This window comes from Xyrauchen texanus, chromosome 1 (assembly GCF_025860055.1).
Source record: "Xyrauchen texanus isolate HMW12.3.18 chromosome 1, RBS_HiC_50CHRs, whole genome shotgun sequence".
Classification (NCBI taxonomy): Eukaryota; Metazoa; Chordata; class Actinopteri; order Cypriniformes; family Catostomidae; genus Xyrauchen; species Xyrauchen texanus.
Genome location: NC_068276.1, coordinates 55776102 through 55795517, shown reverse-complemented (window position 1 = coordinate 55795517; position 19416 = coordinate 55776102). Strand labels below are relative to the sequence as shown.

General features: G+C 40.5%; 1 protein-coding gene across 2 annotated transcripts in view; it reads left to right on the top strand.

Annotated features, from left to right (window-relative positions):
* LOC127647020 (myotubularin-related protein 13-like) overlaps positions 1 to 18383 on the top strand; it is a 146338-nt gene extending 127955 nt beyond the window's left edge. For both annotated transcript variants that reach the window (XM_052131073.1, XM_052131080.1), the window contains 15 exons: positions 191 to 328; positions 1418 to 1501; positions 4482 to 4556; positions 6023 to 6201; positions 8720 to 8896; positions 10967 to 11068; positions 12558 to 12743; positions 13921 to 14047; positions 14375 to 14502; positions 15365 to 15589; positions 15708 to 15815; positions 15956 to 16146; positions 16243 to 16330; positions 16433 to 16564; positions 17140 to 18383. In XM_052131073.1, the coding sequence (XP_051987033.1) occupies positions 191 to 328; positions 1418 to 1501; positions 4482 to 4556; positions 6023 to 6201; positions 8720 to 8896; positions 10967 to 11068; positions 12558 to 12743; positions 13921 to 14047; positions 14375 to 14502; positions 15365 to 15589; positions 15708 to 15815; positions 15956 to 16146; positions 16243 to 16330; positions 16433 to 16564; positions 17140 to 17238 (2039 nt within the window). In that variant the 3' untranslated portion in view covers positions 17239 to 18383. The remainder of the gene's footprint in view (positions 1 to 190; positions 329 to 1417; positions 1502 to 4481; positions 4557 to 6022; positions 6202 to 8719; positions 8897 to 10966; positions 11069 to 12557; positions 12744 to 13920; positions 14048 to 14374; positions 14503 to 15364; positions 15590 to 15707; positions 15816 to 15955; positions 16147 to 16242; positions 16331 to 16432; positions 16565 to 17139) is intronic.
* Positions 18384 to 19416: the final 1033 nt, after the last annotated feature.

Here is a 19416-nt window from a genome sequence, read left to right as displayed (position 1 = left end):
GTTTTTAATTCCAATATGTTTATTAAAGGAATATTCAGGGTTCAATACTAGTTAAGCTCAATCGACAGCATTGGTAGCATAATATTAATGTAACTGGATGGAGAACGAAACTGCATCTGAGTGTTGCCTACAGATTTGAGTTTGTCATTAATAGCTGGAATCACTGATGATTTTCTCTTGGTGTCTCCAGCTCCTGCATCCTCAGAGTCTTCCAGCAGTCTGGAACAAGAGAAATACCTGCAGGCCATCCTCAGCTCCATCCCCATCTACTTCAATCCCAATGGCATCAACACCCTCACCAACCGCTCCCTCATTGGTTTGTCCCCAGGTACTGCATAGATATCTCCACCTATCCCAGATTCCTGTCTGTTGTAGTGATGAGTCCTTCCATGTTTGTCATGTTCTTGTTTAGGCTTGTTTTTGCCCATTTCTCCGTGTTCTCCAAGGGTCTTATCTCCTCCTGGTTTCCTCTTGGTTGCGTAAATTGTTATTTATGTTTCGAGGCTGATCTTCAGAGGAACTGGAGCACAATTGTGTGGTTATGTAAGGGGAGCAGGATGTGAAGAGGTCACCATCCATTCCTCTCCTCATACTCACTGCTCCCAACAGCCATATTACAGATGGCTGAGACCACACAGATCCTGCCTCATCAGCGAAGCTATCTGTCTCTGCCACAATGTTCCATTTATCCCCACCTGCTGTAAAGGCTTAACTTAGCTCTGAAGATAGTGTTGCATTGAGGTTTAAAGAGGTTCTCAATACAAAACAGACCTTCTATCTTGATACTGAAGTCCATGAAATGGGTTGCAACAAGACTCTTCTCTGCAGCCCGAGCCAATGTTTGACTAAGTGTTTTGTCCTGGAACCTAACCTTGACTCTTACTTCATTAAAAGCATGAGGGCATCCCAACGCTTTCTACCCTAAACTAGACTTGGCCATACTGATCAATATCTTATAAAGCCTGTGGAAGAGGCTTAAAGGGTGTTTCAGTGTTGAGAAGTCAGGTTGACTAATTTCGATCTTTAATATTCAGAAATGTCTTGTATTAGGGGCCATTCAGACCGAACACATTCTTGCACTTAAAGCTATCAGTGGAAATAAAAAAACAACGCAGGTGTCTCATGATGCGATTTTAAAAGTAGAAGTTATTTTTAACTTCACACAGTGTCTCAAAAAATGCGGTGCTCCCGCACGCAGCGCTGAATAAACAGCGTGACACGCTGCAATGGCGTCCATCTAGCGCCAGTTCAAATAAAAAAGAATTGGCATATATGAACTAAAAATACTTTGGTGTGAACAACCCCTTACTCATTTCTTGTACTGATGTCTATGGTTTGAAACAGAGCTTTGATGTCTTGTTTGTTTGTTCATGGTGCATGTTGCATGGTGTATGATTGTTTATCTTTATCTATTTAGCTAGTGAAAGAAGGGCGTCAAGAATCCCAAAGATGGCCCCTGTACATTTGGACATTTCTTTCTCCAATAGCTTCACCAGAGGAGGTGAGTGGGCTATTCATAATTTCCACTGACTCCTAGTAGCTATTTAGAATCACACATAATCCCAATTTTTCATTTGATGTCTTTAGTTGACTTCCCTCTTGATATCTCATTTTCTGTGTTCTGTCACTGACAGCAAATTCTCCTCCCACACACATACACTCTTGCAGCTTTGACTTTGGTTTGCTCTTCAATTATATACAATTTGTCACCATAATTCTACAAGTCCAAAGTGTTTTTTTTATCCAAAAAGCAAGCCATTTAGACACTTGGCCACATTTTAAACACTCGTGATAAATTATATCTTAATGTGATGCAGAAGTAATCGCCTTCCTTGGGAATGCACAAGTGCAAGTTAGTGCACAAGTACATGATGGGAAGGGTATTCTTGACTTGGTGTGTTGGTGAAATGTTCAAAATAATGTACTAAACCCAAAATCCCCCATTACCAAACAAGGACATCAGAACAAGAGGACATGTTGGCTAGTATACCGTGATGTTAATTGACATAGGGATTTGAAGTAGTTCACCCTACCCTTTCATCCCTTTCAATCTTTCAGTTTAAAGCCTATTTGGTGCACATTATATTCGCTATGTCTTGTTTTGAACACACATTTTGGACACAGTACATTTTATGTCAGGTCATGATGGGTCAAGTTCTTAGAAAAATAGCTCATGGTTTTAACAGAGACTTGGAGAAATACGTTGATGTTGGAATAATGTTTCTTGTCTTATTGAAATCTGAGTAAGATAGCAGCTGCTGATGACGACGACTCATTTCTTTGCTATTGTGAGTTGGAATTAGAACTATAACTAAGGGTGCTTTCACACTTGGTTCGTTTGCTTGGTCCAAACCTGAGTTTGTTTCCTTCTCCCTCCCCCTGCCCCATTGGTCTCTGTTCACATCGTATTATTTGGGTCCAAAACACGGTCTGATTGTGTCATCAACATGAGTAGAAGTGGCAACTGTTACAGCTGTAAAAAGATTAATTGTTTTTCTCCCCGATTTGGAATGCCCAATTCCCAATGCGCTCTTAAATCCTCGTGGTGGCGTAGTGGTCGCCTCAATCCGGGTGGCAAAGGAAGAATCTCAGTTTCCTCCATGTCTGAGACCATCAATCCGCACATCGTGTCACATGGCTTGTTGAGCGTGTTACCGTGGAGACCTACCGCGTGTGGAGGCCTCATGCTTTTCTCCACAGCATCCACACATAGTTGCCACATGCCCCACCGAGAGCAAGAGCCACATTATAGCAACCATGAGGAGGTTAACCCAACGTGACTCTACCAACCCTGGCAACCGGCCCAATTGACTGGAGTCATTCAGGCTGTCATTGATTACAAACATTTAAAATAATAAATATTAACATTTAAATTTTAGCTTTCTAAAGTAAAGTTGTCTGATTACATCTATATTCTTTTTAAAAATATTATTTTTAAAAATACATATTTAATGGATGTGTATGCTTATCTAGTTAATAATAATAATAATAATTTACTGATGAAATCAAATCAAACATGGCATTTTTCATAATACTTATTGGATTATATTTCCCCTATATTATTATACATAATATTCAGCATTATATATAGTAGATTAATATGGCACTATCATTAAACCTCTGTAAGCTTACATTTTCTCTCGCGCAGTCAAACGGACATTCGATCCCTCATGCTGAAAAGGTGCGTCTCCCTCTCCTGGTGCTCCTTGTGTGCAATGAAGTGATTTACTTTGTATGTCCGTGTTACGTAGGTGTAGGCTGTCGTGCGTGTTGGATAGAATAGACGCTAAAATAATAAAAAATATGTCCACAATGCCACAATCGCCACAGTTTTGAATCATTATATATCGTGACATGGTAAACTGTTACACCCCTAATCACCAATGAACCGTACCCCAGACCACCTTTAGAAGCGGACTCTGGTGTGGTTTACAGGTCATACCTGAGTTCGGAAAACAACGTTCACATCATCCATACGAACCGAACTTTGATGTCAAACGAGCCCGGGTGCGCAACAAAGGTGCTTCTGTGAAAGCACCCCAGAAATATATGGATTAGAACTTGTATATATATCATGAGTGGTGGTGGCGTAGTGGCTAAAGCACAGGGCTGTTAATCAGAAGGTCACAGGTTCTAACCCCACGGCCACCACCATTGTGTCCTTGAGCAAGGCACTTAACTCCAGGTTGCTCCGGGGGGATTGTCCCTGTAATAATTGCACTGTAAGTCGCTTTGGACAAAAGCGTCTGCCAAATGCATAAATGTAAATGTATATACTAGAAGAGCAGTTGCAAGCAAAGACATTATCCATCATGAGCACTTCACAGAAATGTGGAACTGATTTCTTCCTCATTTTTGGGCTCTGTTACTTTATCATTAGTGATGCTTGCTAAGTCAACCATCACTATTACTATTGCAGACAAAAAATTATAAAAATATCCCATAGATTTGCTTTGAAGGAAGGGCCCCAGCCATATCTAAGGACCATAATATCATAGACACTTGGGGGTGGGCTTTTTGCTTTGGGTCATTAAACATCAATCAGAACATCTTACTAACTACATATCAATCCTTGGGAACTGCCCGAAACACCCTAGCCTCAAAGCTGCCATTTTTGCAAGGCCAAGCACCACCATTTTCTTCAGAAAATCGAAATATCTAGTTTTCCATACATTCTTCGAATCTCATTGATATAATATTCCTGTCATTCATGTAATGCTTCCACTTATAACTGTTCACCAAACCATTCTCATTGTCTTCATTGGTCCCGTCTTTGCATTGACATCAGTGTCAAAGATTGTGATCTTGTATGCCTGATCTTATATAGACTCTTACCTGTCTATCTCTGTAAGCTGAGGTGCAGAGACTATCCTATCTGTCTTCAGAGAGTTTGATTTTTGCATGTATGTGAATTTTTGTTTTCTGTTTTATTTCCTGTTTCTCCGTGCCACCACCAACTCCTGCACCCTTAACTCTACCAGTACTCGGGTACAGGGGTAAACTATTCACTCACTCAAACAAAAAAGCTTCAGCTAAGGGGAGAATTCATAATCAAGGTATAGTTACTCTGTTTTGCTCTTACTAACCAAATCCATACTTGACTTACTATACTTGTTCTAACCTTTTGTTAACCTCTGTAGTGTCTGAAATGTATACCATAATGTGGTTACCACAGATTGTTCTGGTTTCATGAAGTCTGAAGGGAGCTTTTAGTGTGGCAAGACCAGTTCCTGTTGTGGTTTGAAAAGGCAGGTCTGTACTGCCTACAGCTTTGAGGTTCTGTAGAATCTTGATTCATGTTTAGTGTGTTGTATTAGCTGATGACAGAGCTTTTAGCCAGCACTGAAATACTGCATTGACCCCATTTACTGCAGGGGCTGACCTCTGCAGCCCAGTTCCACAAATATTAGAAGAAAGGTCAGTAAACTATACAATCATGTCTTTGCTGAAGAAACAAATGACAGTATGTTGCATACTATTGAGATTCTTACTTTGAAGTGTCAATTGGCCAATTCATAGGCCAGATATTAGCAGGCACACTTGGAATCTGCACCTGTTGAACTCTGCATAGTTCTGCAAAATGGTTTACAAATGGTTCCAGAAGTTAGAAATCCCATACTTTTTTCCGTAAGTGAATTGATCATTAATAGTTACTTATAAAATTTTAAAGAGAGGCCGACTGAGCTCTAAGGGTTGTTCATCGATAATGTATGCTTTTGCTGAAGCCATCATCCTGTGTTATTGCTGCTTCATTTCAAAAACAAAACAGGCATGTTTAATAGAGGACATCCTGCTGAAGAACTATACTACCATTATCCTAAAGAAGAAAATCCACCAATCAGAACATTTTGGCAAACAAACCACAGCAAAAAAGCTCAGCAGGGACCGCCTACTAACATGATGCTGCGAATGACGCAGCCATGTCATCTCCATACACTCTTGAACTTCTTATGTATTTATCTGAATATATTGCAATATACTTTAAACATATTGATTCTATACTTATAATCAACAACTTTAAATCAATAGTTGTACTTCCCAATGCGTCATGGGATTGTAGTTCTTTCCCTCATTAAAGACATTAAGTACAAAGTCTTGTACCTTTGTCTTGTTGTCCGATATTCAAAGACTTCTTTGGATCAAATCAAAGTTTGTAGTTGTGTGATTAACCTCAGAGCTGGTTGGTTTGGTTCAGGGCTTAGAACTCTTTTATGAAGGATTTTATGAAATCCCTATGGAAAACAATTAATGATAAAAATACTTCTGGAACCAGGACGGCTGAAAAGGGGGCGTGCACTGTTGCACTCTATTTTGGCTAATTTGGTAACGCTTGCAGCTACTCATAAGAGTGCAGGACTCTCAGCTACATTTAACACTTTTAAATCCATTCTGCAAATTTTCTCCAAAATCAGCGCAGAAAATGCAAAAGCATTAGCTGATTCTGTCAGGGCTTAGATGTTTTATTTTTGTAATCCTGCTTAACCAGTTCACATGAATTTGTCTTATTCCCTCTCTCTGAAAGGTGTGTTGGCTAGTCTGCGCTCTAGCAGCAGATTCATCCAGCATACCGCTGTTCCCGATGTGGGCGCGCGGTTGGCTGGCAAGGATCTGGCGCCCCCTACAGGCATTGAGAACCTCCAGGCCCAACTTCTCAAGCATCAAGCAGCTCTCTACATCTTTGGTGAAAAGTCACACCACAGGGTAAAGGCTTAACACTCACTCAGTCAGTTCTTAGAAAGAAGAAGCCAGAGATTTGATGCTTACCCTGCATTCTGAACCATTAGATTTTTTTAAGAAAGGAGGCCAATTGTTACCAAAGAAGTGTTCATTTCTAAAAGGCTTTTTCATTTGTGCACTGAAGTGTACCAGGTCATTTCACCCTGAAATACTTGGACAGTGTTCTCCCTAGTGCATAATAAATTTGTGAATAGATAAGGACCTCCTAATAGCCATGTATAAAAGCTATGATTTATTGATACAATTTGTCTGTTTTGGCTAAAATTGTATTACATTTGGACATTTGAAGGAACTTTGTACTGCTTTTTACTTTATTTATAATTTGTTTCTTTAATGTTCAACTGAAATAAAAATTAATAGTCAGAATAAAATATCACTGTTTTTTTTTTTTGTTTGTTTGTTTTTTTGGCTTTTCACTTAGTTTATTCTGTTTTTTGAATTATTGTGGCCTGTGAAGTGGATTTTTAATTTAAGGGATAGTTCACCCAAAACTGAAAATTCTCTCATCATCTACTCATTCTAGATGTGTATGACTTTCTTTCTTCTGCAGAACACAATGAAAGATTTTTAGAAGAATATTTCAGCTCTGTAGGTCCACCAATGCAAGCAAAAGTGTGCCAAAAATGTGAAAGCACATAAAGGCATCATAAAAGAAATCCATATGACTCAAGTGTTTTAATCCATATTTTCAAAATAATTAGATAAGTTTGGATGAGAAACAGGTCAATATTTATTTATTTATTTATTTTTACAATAAATTCAACACAAGAAGAAGAATGTGAAAGTGATCTGTTTCTTACCCACACCTATCATATCACTTCTAAAGATATGGATTTAACCACTGGAGTCCTCAGGATTACTTTTATGCTTTTTGATGTGCTTTTTTTAGCTTAAAAATGTTGGCACACATTCAGTTGCATTGTATGGACCTAAAGAGCTGAAATATTCTACTAAAAATCTTCATTTGAGTTCAGCAGACGAAAGAAGGTCATATACACTCACCTAAAGGATTATTAGGAACACCATACTAATACTGTGTTTGACCCCCTTTCGCCTTCAGAACTGCCTTAATTCTACGTGGCATTGATTCAACAAGGTGCTGAAAGCATTCTTTAGAAATGCTGGCCCATATTGATAGTATAGCATCTTGCAGTTGATGGAGATTTGTGGGATGCACATCCAGGGCATGAAGCTCCTGTTCCACCACATCCCAAAGATGCTCTATTGGGTTGAGATCTGGTGACTGTGGGGGCCATTTTAGTACAATGAACTCATTGTCATGTTCAAGAAACCAATTTGAAATGATTCAAGCTTTGTGACATGGTGCATTATCCTGCTGGAAGTAGCCATCAGAGGATGGGTACATGGTGGCCATAAAGGGATGGACATGGTCAGAAACAATGCTCAGGTAGGCCGTGGCATTTAAACTATGCCCAATTGGCACAAAGGGGCCTAAAGTGTGCCAAGAAAACATCCCCCACACCATTAAACCACCACCAGCCTGCACAGTGGTAACAAGGCATGATGGATCCATGTTCTCATTCTGTTTACGCCAAATTCTGACTCTACCATCTGAATGTCTCAACAGAAATCGAGACTCATCAGACCAGGCAACATTTTTCCAGTCTTCAACTGTCCAATTTTGGTGAGCTCTTGCAAATTGTAGCCTATTTTTCCTATTTGTAGTGGAGATGAGTGGTACCCGGTGGGGTCTTCTGCTGTTGTAGCCCATCCGCCTCAAGGTTGTGCGTGTTGTGGCTTCACAAATGCTTTGCTGCATACCTCGGTTGTAACGAGTGGTTATTTCAGGCAAAGTTGCTCTTCTATCAGCTTGAATCAGTCGGCCCATTCTCCTCTGACCTCTAGCATCAACAAGGCATTTTCACCCACAGGACTGCCGCATTCTGGATGTTTTTCCCTTTTCACACCATTCTTTGTAAACCCTAGAAATGGTTGTGCGTGAAAATCCCAGTAACTGAGCAGATTGTGAAATACTCAGACCGGCCCGTCTGGCACCAACAACCATGCCACGCTCAAAATTGCTTAAATCACCTTTCTTTCCCATTCTGACATTCAGTTTGGAGTTCAGGAGATTGTCTTGACCAGGACCACACCCCTAAATGCACTGAAGCAACTGCCATGTGATTGGTTGATTAGATAATTGCATTAATGAGAAATTGAACAGGTGTTCCTAATAATCCTTTAGGTGAGTGTATATCTGGGATGGCATAAGGGTGAGTAAATGTTGACAGAAATGTCTTTTTTGGGTGAACTGTTCCTTTAATCTGTATTATTAAGATAGTTAGTCAGCTCAAATGTGTTGTCTTGGATGAAACACAAAAAAGCTTTTTATGGAATTAACCGAACCTTCAACTTTATAATCTACCTAGAATATCCCAGATTTGTATATCTGTGCTTTGATTTTGGTTTGTTTTTCCTGAAATCAAACAAAATGAATATATTTGTTCCGAATACTTGGCAGGGCTTAAAACTGGACTCTGCACTCAACTGTGAACTTATACCAGTGGAGTTTGCAGACACAAGACAGGTGAAGGTCTCCTTCAAGAAGCTTCTGAGGGCGTGTGCACCCAGTTCCATGTCCTCAGACACAGAGGACTCATTTCTAAAGGCTCTGGAGGAGAGCGAATGGATGCTGCAGGTCAGCATTCGGTTGACATATCCTTCTTTCTTTCATTTCCGTCTATACCAGTGGTTCTCATCCTTTTTGTTATGAGGAACATAATGATACATTTGATTGTTATGACTGATAAAGCCCCCCATTTGTATCCTAATGCCCCCCTCTCTACTAATTTGCTCTCTGTGCCCCCTGGCATCCTTTGAACGCACAGTGGGGGGTGATACCATCCCCCATTGACAATCCCTGATCTATACCAAGGTTATTAGAGTTTTAAATTTTTTTATTTAGTTTTAAATGTTTAGAATTTTCAATTTGTCCTTCACTTTAGTTAAGTTTTACTCTATGATTGTTAGTTTTAGATTAGTTTTTTCAGTGTTTTAGTTGCAGTATATTTTAGTGTATATATAGAGTATTTTAGGGTTGCCATGAAGTGCTGGTTGCCGTCTGGCTGAACGGTTCGAGTAGCATTTTACACTTGCGCGCAGTTCACCACAGTACTGTTACAAACAGTTCTCAGCCTAGATTTCTCAGCATAGTTACCGGTACCTAAACATGCTCAACCGTGCTAGTGGAGTGGTTTAAGTACCTGGCAATTGTCAGTTGGCTAATGCCAGGTTAACTCATATTTGGAATAAAATTTTAATTAAAAAAAATTGTGTATGTTTGGATTTTACGATTTAGATTTTACAATTGTACATTTCTTTTCCACGTGCTTTTTTAGATTATGCTAGCTTATTAAAACTCATGTAATATATCAATATTTTACTTGTGTAATATTTTGTCAATAAATGTCATTTTTAGCTAATCTAGGAGCTTTTAACTTTTTTGTGTGTTCGTGTCCAGTGGCATACACGTACTCAGCATCTGGTGGTTGAACTCTAGTCTTCATCTCTTTGCCTTCCTTTTTGTGACATGGGACGTATCTTTTCTGTGCTTTAGCAAAACTCAAAGAAGTTTAGAAGTCCTAAAAACTGTAATATGCGATTATTCTCTAGAGCGCTTGGCTCCAATGTTTACCTCTCACGGCATCAGAAAATAACCTATATGTTATGTGCATCTTAATCTTGATTTTGCAGCACCACAGTGGAAAAAGAAGCCATAACCGTGCCAACTGGCCTTGATTGGCACTGTTTCACAACGAGAACTGTTTGGCCCAATTGTGGAAAAGCAGCTTAAGTTAACAATTTCAATATGGTTATCAATGCTACATTTCTCATGGCTGTCTAGTTTATTGTATCTAGTACCATTTTCATGTTTAATGAAGGTGGGTTGTAAACGTTGAAATTATGATAATGTACAAAAACTAAAATTAATTTGATGTAGTTTTGGAATCATGAAAATGTATTTTAATTTAGTTTATTTTCCCAGTGTTTTAATTTTTATTTCGTTTTCATTACCAATAATACTGGTCTATATTGGCTACAGGTCTATATTGGCTACAAAGACATACTGCAAAGATTTGGTAGTGACAACGGCATTTTGACGATTTACAAATGAGGCTACTGCATTAGCAAACAGTTGGTCAGTTTGGTTCTCTACATACTACGTGCAGGTAATTTTCCAGGAGTGAATTCAGTTCCACTCCCAAAAATAATCAAAGTCTGTGTGTACAGAAATGAACTAAGCACTCAAAATGGGAGTGAAAACTGTATTTTGCTGCAGTGTGTATATGGCCACTGTGACCTCTCTACGTTCATTCTGTGCCATGTACTTTCCATCACTGTTACTCACAGCAACCTATATATTGCAAAGTCACCAGTAGCAATGTGAGAAAACCAGAGAGGTGTTGGCCTCTGTGACTTTGACCCTGTCTTACATTCTTCCTTAAGCTGGTCTCCTCTGGGAAATTGTACAACACAAAGATGGGAAAATCTCATGACACAATTAAAAGCAAAAGTAAAGTTGCTTACCAAGCTTAAAAGCCATATAACCACAAGCCCCTTTGCCCTTACAAGCCACCATCTTTCATATACTAGAACAATATTATCTAGACGGAACTCTGCCAAGATACTTCAGGGCTCTTAGTCAGCAGTAAACATTACAATAAATGCACAGGAACAGCTAAACTTAGAATGTGTGTGTGTTTTACAGCTGCACAAGCTTCTGCAGCTGGCTCTGGTTGTGGTAGAGTTGCTGGACAGCGGATCATCTGCGCTAGTTAGTCTTGAGGATGGCTGGGACATCACCACTCAGGTAAGCATTATCTCACACATGTATCCTGCAGCACACCACCATTCAACAGTTCAGCTCATTCAGTTTAGTAGATTTGACAATCTTTATTTAATGTCTGCAACACTAGCAGTACCAGAAGTAACAACCTAGTCAATTTCCTAAACAGCTTATTACCAGCAGTTGACATGTTGGACCACTCAGTGTTAACACACTTTTCAGTCTCAGTTCAAACTTTTCATACAAAAGTCTCTGCACTTTAAACTGGGATAGGAGAAAATATTTTAAAATAGATCAAATAAAACACTTCCCCAAGACTCCCTGTCTGTTGCAGAAGAGCATAGTTTCTACATTTTTGTAGTCACAGCTCACATTTTCCATGTCATTTGAAGGTGGACTGTCAATAGGAACAGAATTGTTTTTGAATGTCAACTGAGCTTGTAAAGTTGAGCTATGCTGTGGTCAGAGCCAGATTTAGGCACGTGTCTGAACAACGCCATCTACTTTTCACTTTCCGTGCCTCTTGACCATTCTGCCATTCTCTCTGTAGGCCTGAACAGCCTAAATAGACTCCATATGTCTGGCTCTGTAGGGGAGAAAAAAACGTGCTCTTAAGTCACATGGCCATGCTTTCAATCTTGGAGGGTGTTTGTCTACCCTCTGATATTGCTCAAGATAATAATCTTTATTCAACTCCTGGTAAACAGGTTCCATGGTAAGAGTGATGCTGTATTCATGCTTACTTTTAGGTACCAGTAAAGGTGCTTTCACATGACTCATGTCAGCCTTGCCCAATAAAATTATACCTATGGAGTTAAGAATGATTGCGCTTATAACAGACAGTATAATGCAGCACTCAATTTTAACTTTGACACCATTGCTTTTCTGCAAATACATGTTTTGAATGTTAATGGTGCACACCTCCCGCCTTCTTGCCAGGCAGAGTGGGTTCGTCCTTCCATTCAACAACACTTCTTGTTGAGTTCAATGCAGCGCTTGATGCTGGCGTTGAGTGTCGCGTTGACGTACTGACACCCTGAAACGAGTCACGTGGAAGCCCCTTAAGAAGTGAAAACATCCCACAAAGATACTGGAGGCCTTCCAGTTAGAAAGACTGGCTTGTAAACAGGTCATTGTGTCAAGATGAGCCAGTCTCAGAATCTTGATTTTGTTCCTCATATTTTCGTTTTGGTGTGGAATATTAAACAAGGCGTTCTGGAGGAAACTTTAGGCATCTTGAATAAACTTCTGATGGTAAATTTTTAACTTATGGCAAAATAATTAAAAGATGTGCGAATCGCAACAGTCTGTATGTCTTGGATTGCTCAACTTACTTTAGCGAGGGTCAGATTATCATTCTTATAAATAAATGGTGCAATTCCAGCCAACTTCCAGGTTACACCGTTATATTTACTCACAAAAAAATAAAAAAATAAAAATGTACTTGGCTTTGGTCCTCATGGTTGGAACTCATGGTTATCTGCTCTCCTCTTCTCTCTCAATGTTGCTGTAGGTGGTTTCCCTTGTGCAGCTGCTCAGTGATCCATTCTATAGGACCCTGGAGGGATTTCAGGTGCTGCTGGAGAAAGAGTGGCTATCTTTTGGCCACAAATTTAGCCAACGTAGCAACCTGACCCCCAGCAGCCAGGGAAGCGGCTTCACCCCCATCTTCCTGCAGTTTCTCGACTGCGTCCACCAGGCAAGCTGGCCATATAAGTAGCAATTTAGCTGACAATTTTATCCAAAGTAATTGCAGTACACACTACAGAAACAGTCACCATGGACCAACATGAGTAAAGTACTTTTTTTTCAAGGGCACAATAGGGATGGGTCATGGCTCGAACCTAGGAAGGATATATCCAGCAACCTTCCATTTTTTCCCAGTATTTAGTAGTGGTGATAGGTAGGCCATCTAGGCTTGGAACCAAAAAGTTGTTGCTTCAAGAACTCTATCAGCCTTGTGGAACATGCCTTAAGTTGAGAAGGTTAAGAAGTGTCTGCTTTTTAACAAATAACCAATTACTCCATCTCTCTCACACACACACACACTCTCTTGTTCCCACCATGCTTAGTCCATGAGCTCACAGCATTCTTGCAGTGTCCAGCCAGTTGAGGAGGAGGAAGAGAAAGACTCAGCTGTCATAATGCCTGCTCTAGTTTTCCTTTTGTAATCCCAGTGGCAGCTTATTCTGCCCCTCTACCTACCTCCCACCCCCATTTGAACTGATCTGACACAGATGGTATTTCAACCTACAGCCAGCATTTCCCATGCTAGAGTTTTTTGCCATCACCTCAAAACATCAGCACACGTTTAGCACAGCCGGTGAGAAACAGCAATTTTGGGAGTTCCGGTTCAGTCCAGTTTTGGACAGAAGTTGTGTGAAGGTTAAGATGTGCTGCATTAGGATATGTCAAAAAGAAGAAAAGTCTTTGCTCCCTCCAGAGACATGCGCACCACTCCCGTGCTCTTACAGAAACCCATTGTTTCTTAGCATCTGTGATGAAACCAAGGCGTGGAGCATCTGAATGACCCAGCGGAGGTCCTGCAATTCCACGTAACACAGAAATATAGCCAAAGCGTCTGAAAATAGAAGTGCTTCATCTTAGAGGCAGCCATTGTTTTTGCCAGGAAGTCCAGGTGGCTCAGACTGTGAGAACTTCACAAGCCCTTTTTTGAGGTCTTGCTGCCTCCACATCATCGCACTCACATCATGTCCCTTTTGCCGTTCATTTTGCACTTTTTAAGTCCCTTTCAAATAATAATTTCCTGGACCTTTACTAAAGCATTTCCAACAATGTCATCTCAGTGGTTATCTGCTCATGCTGTTGAGACTAAAAATCTGCTCCAATGTGAAATGCTGACTTTTTCATTCCAGGTTCATAACCAGTACCCCCTTGAGTTTGAATTTAATCAATACTATCTGAAGTTTCTGGCATACCACTACATCTCCAATCGCTTCAAAAACTTTCTTCTGGACTCAGACTATGAGCGCCTGGAGCACGGTGTGTATTCATCCTTCAAGGACAAACATGTATTCCTCCACAATACAGTATTTATCTTATCTTATTGATGTAATTAATATATTGTGCAAATGTTTTTCAAATGTGTTTTTCATATCAACTTGGATTTGCACACATAAAGGGTTACAACAGACACTCAACAAATGCAAAGTTGACCTACGTGTTATAGCCTTAATGACCTTTGGAAGCACTTTGCTCAGTAGTGCTAGATTTATTAGACTTGGCTTCTGATATTTTGTTTCACACCTGATCAGATTACTGTCTACAGTGTGTGATTAACAAGTGCTTCTTTGTATCTCCTCACTAAAGGCACATTGTTTGAGGACAAAGGAGAAAAACAGTCCAAGAAAGGAATCTGTATCTGGGAGTTTATCAATCGAATGCACCGCAAGAGTCCTATCTTCTTCAACTACCTGTACAACCCCTCGGAGACACAGGTAAATAGTTTGTCTGGGTGTGTGTGGAGGTACTAGAACACTCCAACTGCTTTTACCCCAGTGCTCTCTGCTGGAAGGATACCTACCATCCCCAAATATTTTGATGTCTTCCCCCAGTTCAAACTTACAGTGAAGGATAGTTCACCACAATTGCAAAACAGACTCTTTGACGTTATAAACTAGTCTTGTTTCATCTTCATCAGATTGTGAAGGTCAGAGGTATTTTGTTTACATCCATAGTCCTAAAAAGAGGCATCTTCTTCCAATCGCTCCAGTTTTATGTTAAGACTTGATTCTGGTGCTTGTGAGGTCGTGTTGATGTGTTTACTACTCTCCAGGCACATGGTATTTTATTTTCAAATTCAGGCTAAGAGTTAAAAGAATGACATGTGCGAGGCATCTTCTCATTGGCAGTGTTTTCTTCACATTGTTCCAGTATGGGTGAATCAGTTTAATGAGACTGGTTCACCCACATTTCAAAATAAAACATATCTGATTAACTAGGTAGAGCAAAGGGCCCTGAGGGCTATTTCTCCTTTTCCCCCATTCCTGTTTTCAACCTAACAATGGACAGAGGGCAGCGCATAGTAATGTCTGATGTTGTCAAGTCTGCAACAAGATTTCTTCAAGATTGGAAAGTAACAGGGCCAGTTCTAGGATGCAGTCTTTAATGGGACAATTGCATGTTTTGCTGTCAGTCAGGGTGAGGGAATCAGAAATTCCTGAGGGGGCTCGAGGAAAATCTATGCCAATCACCCCCCTCAGACCCAGCCATGGAGAGGGACCGGCAACATGCCATTTCTTGCAAGTAGAAGTTTGAACTCAGAAACTCAAAACATTGCATTCTGTAATTTCCTTTTAGACAGTATTAAAACCATTGATCTCCATCCCCAATCTCACAACATGGGAGTTCTACACAGGGGAGACTCTGTCCACGGGCCCCTCATATGACTGGTGTATGCTGGCTCTTCGCTCAGAGAGCACAGAAGAGACAGACACCATCGCAACAACCAAGAGGAGTATCGTCTGGCCATGTTACAGTAGTGTTAGCCGTGCCCAGCCTGATGCCATCACCAAACTACTGGCTGTGAGTCCATATGCTCTTTCTAAGTTTTTAATACTGACAAGAACTGTAGATTTCTTGGTTGATATACGTATAGACCTGGAGAGATGGAATGCCTTGAAACGGATGCATGTTTTTGCAGAACATTGAGAGGCTAGAGAGGGAACTGGGACAACCCACTGAGCCCTGGCACACCACACTAGAAAAGGTGCGAGATCGCATCCGAGAAGACCTCAAAAAGGAAGGCAATGTGAGTGCTGATTCTACACCTGTTTTTGCTCCTCTTTCAACAAAAGTAGTCTCACAAAGGACCTAACAATCTTGCCTGTCAATACACCTGTTATGTTTTACCCGATAACCTCACCTATTCTGTTTTGTTTTGTCCCATAGCTGCGGAAGCAGTCAATGTCCATTTCCGGACTGGTCCCCACCTCCAACCTGCAGGCCTATCAGCGATGCAACATGTTGCACTTACCTGACAGTGGTCTTGGAGAGGACAGTAGCCCCACTGCAGTCAATGGAGTTAATCGAAGGGCAGCCACACTCTACAATCAGTTTACCCCAAAGAATGAAGACAATAGGTAACAAAGATTAAAAACTCCTAAAGAAAGATTGAATCTACAACAAGCCATCATTTCAATTCAGGTAGTCAAGTCATATCTTCATTGTTCAAACAGATCATTTGAGGGAATTCTGTACAAGCGGGGGGCATTACTCAAAGCTTGGAAATCAAAGTGGTTTGTTTTGGATATAACAAAACATCAGGTCAGTGATTTATACAATTATTTGTATTTTGCTCTTTATCTCTATTTGATTTCTTCATTCAGTCATTCCTTTCTTTGTTACATATTTGAATGCTCATTCTAGCTGAGGTATTATGAGACTGATGAGGACACGAGCTGTAGGGGCTACATAGACCTGGCTGAAGTGGAGTCTGTTTTGATTGCCACACCAACCATAGGAGCCCCCAAACACATCAGTGAAAAGGCTTTCTTTGATGTATGTATTGTATACAACAGTATAGAGAATATAGTTCACACAAAACATTTTAAATGTTGTCCTCATTTAGTCACCACAAAGTTATTCTAAACCTGTATGGCTTTCTTTTGTGGAACACAAGACCGCTGCTTTTTTATAAAATGACATTGAATGGGCATAAACATTGTCGAATTTCAAAAGGGACAAAAAAGAACCATAAGATCAGTGCATACATTATTTGCTGAAAGTCTTCCCCTCCGCAGTAGCTCTCGAATTTCATTCATGCTTCCACATACTTATACTGCCGCGATAATGAGATATGCAAGAACCAGTGCCATTTGGCATCACTGACATCGAACCTGGTTTTCAGGGAATAGCAATGTAGATGGATGAATGAATGAATGAAGCTGGACAACATCCATGAAAAAACAGCATAAACGTGCTCCACATAAGACATGCCTTGTAGGTTAGGAATTATAGGCGGGTGTGTAAATGATGACAGAATATAAATAGTTTTGTAAACTATTCCATTAATCTCTCATCTGTATAAACTACAGATTAACACAACATAAATCTCTTTTTCTTTGGCCATGCAGCTGAAGACAACTAAACGGGTGTACAACTTCTGTGCAGCGGATGCTCCGAGTGCCCAGCTATGGATTGATAAGATCCAAAACTGCATCTCGGATGCATGAAGCCCTTTTTCCTTACATGACTCATCAGCACCACCTTTCTCACTACAGGGAGATTCACTGTGCAATTAGTAGGACCATAGTAAAGCCTTCAGTGCCTGTTAAAAATCCAAGAGACTCCCGAGAGACACTACACCTGAGGAGTGCCATACACAAACACTGCCCTGAACAGCATTCTGTGGAGCTGCTTTTACAGTATCCCACTATTTGGGCTGAAAGTTTTCATTTAGATCCTGAGTACAAAGGGAGGAGTTTATGGATGATGATGATGATGATGATGCATTGCAATATGTTGAGGCTAGTTGAGCACATTGCAAAATGCAACTGACATGAAGCAATAGCACTAGTGCTTACAAACTCGGGGGTTCCGTATAGTCATAATAAGAAAACGAATTGCTGCTGATGAAATGCAAAAGTAAGAACCACCAAAACCTGATGAATAGATTTAGAAAGATGCACAACACGTAAAAGGCAAATAATTTGCACTAAATGATATGCACTCCGGACAAAGAAAATATTTTTAATGGATAAACAAACTAGGCATAAGGCATTACGTTTAAGCTACAAATAAAAAGCTCTGAGCAGACAACTTTATTCTCTAGTATTTTTTCTATATTTGCAACAACAAAAAAATATATGTTTTCCTTATGAATGTTTTACCTACGTGTAACAGTTATTGTCATTATATAAATTATTCTTTTTTTTTTATCATTAAAAGAGTAACCTGTGTGTGTGTTGAATGGCGATTGTTTTATGTAAATATCTGTTCCAGCTTTTTATACTCTGTTGAATATCCTTTTGATATGTTGTTTCTAACCTTTTAGTCTAACTTGAAATAAAACACTCATATTTATACTTCCGCCAAGCAAAGCACTTCCTGTCTTAGATGGTTGTCAATAAGCCGTTTTATTTTATTTGAAAGGAGAACACTATATTTGTCCATTATCCATGAGGTGTTATGTTATCTTTAAGGATCTGGGACAGTAAGGTTTTTGTATTTGTTTTGTTTCTGTATCTGTAAAGTTTAATGAGGCAAAACTTAAAAATACCAGACTTATAAGATATCTGTTACTGAACCTAAAAGGATGTTACATACAGTACAATACTCTGTGCTGCTAATGTTTTTGTTTTGTTTGGGGTTTTTTGCATTTCGGGGTGGGGGGGTTGGTTTTGCTTTATTTTTAAATAAATAAAGACTGTAAGACTCTGTATCTTTATTTATGCATGAATGTGCCCTAAAATATGATCGGATGTTCTCCTGTGTCATACATATACAGTATCTCACAAAATATTTGATTATATCTTTTCATATGACAACTCTGAAGAAGTCAGTGACTTCAACGCACACGTGGGAAATGACAGGGACACCTGGAAAGGCGTGATTGGGAGGAACGGCCTCCCTGATCTGAACTCAAGTGGATGTTTGTTATTAGACTTCTGTGCTAGTCATGGATTATCTATAACAAACACCATGTTCGAACATAAGGATGCTCATAAGTGTGCGTGGTACCAGAGCACCCTAGGCGAAGGTCGATGATCGATTTTGTAATCGTGTGCGTCGGATCTGAGGCCATATGTTTTGGACACTCGGGTAAAGAGAGGGGCAGAGCTGTCAACCGATCACCATCTGGTGGTGAGTTGGGTCAGGGGTGGGGAAAGACTCTGGACAGACCTGGGAAGCCCAAGCGAGTAGTCTTGGGTGAACTGGGAGCGTTTGGAGGAGGTCCCTGTCCGCGAGATCTTCAACTCACACCTCAGGCGGAGCTTTTCAGGCATCCCTGTGGAGGTTGGGGACATTGAACCGGGTGGGCAATGTTCAAAGCTTCCATTGCCGAAGCCGCGGTGGAAAGCTGCGGCCTCAAGGTTTTGGTGCCGCAAGGGGTGGTAACCCTCGAACACCGTGGTGGACACTGGTGGTCAGGGAAGCCGTCCGACTGAAGAAAGAGGCCTTCGGGATTTGTTGTCCGGAGGTCTCCGGAGGCAGTTGCAAGGTACCCGACAGGCCCGAAGGGCTGCGGCCTCGGCCGTGAGGGAGGCAAAGCAGTGGGTGTGGGAAAAGTTCGGAGAAGCCATGGAGAAGGACTTTCGGTCCGCAACAAAGTGCTTCTGGAAAACCGTCCGCCACCTTAGGAGGGAAGCGGGGAACCATTCAAGCTGTATACAGCAAAGATGGGACGCTGT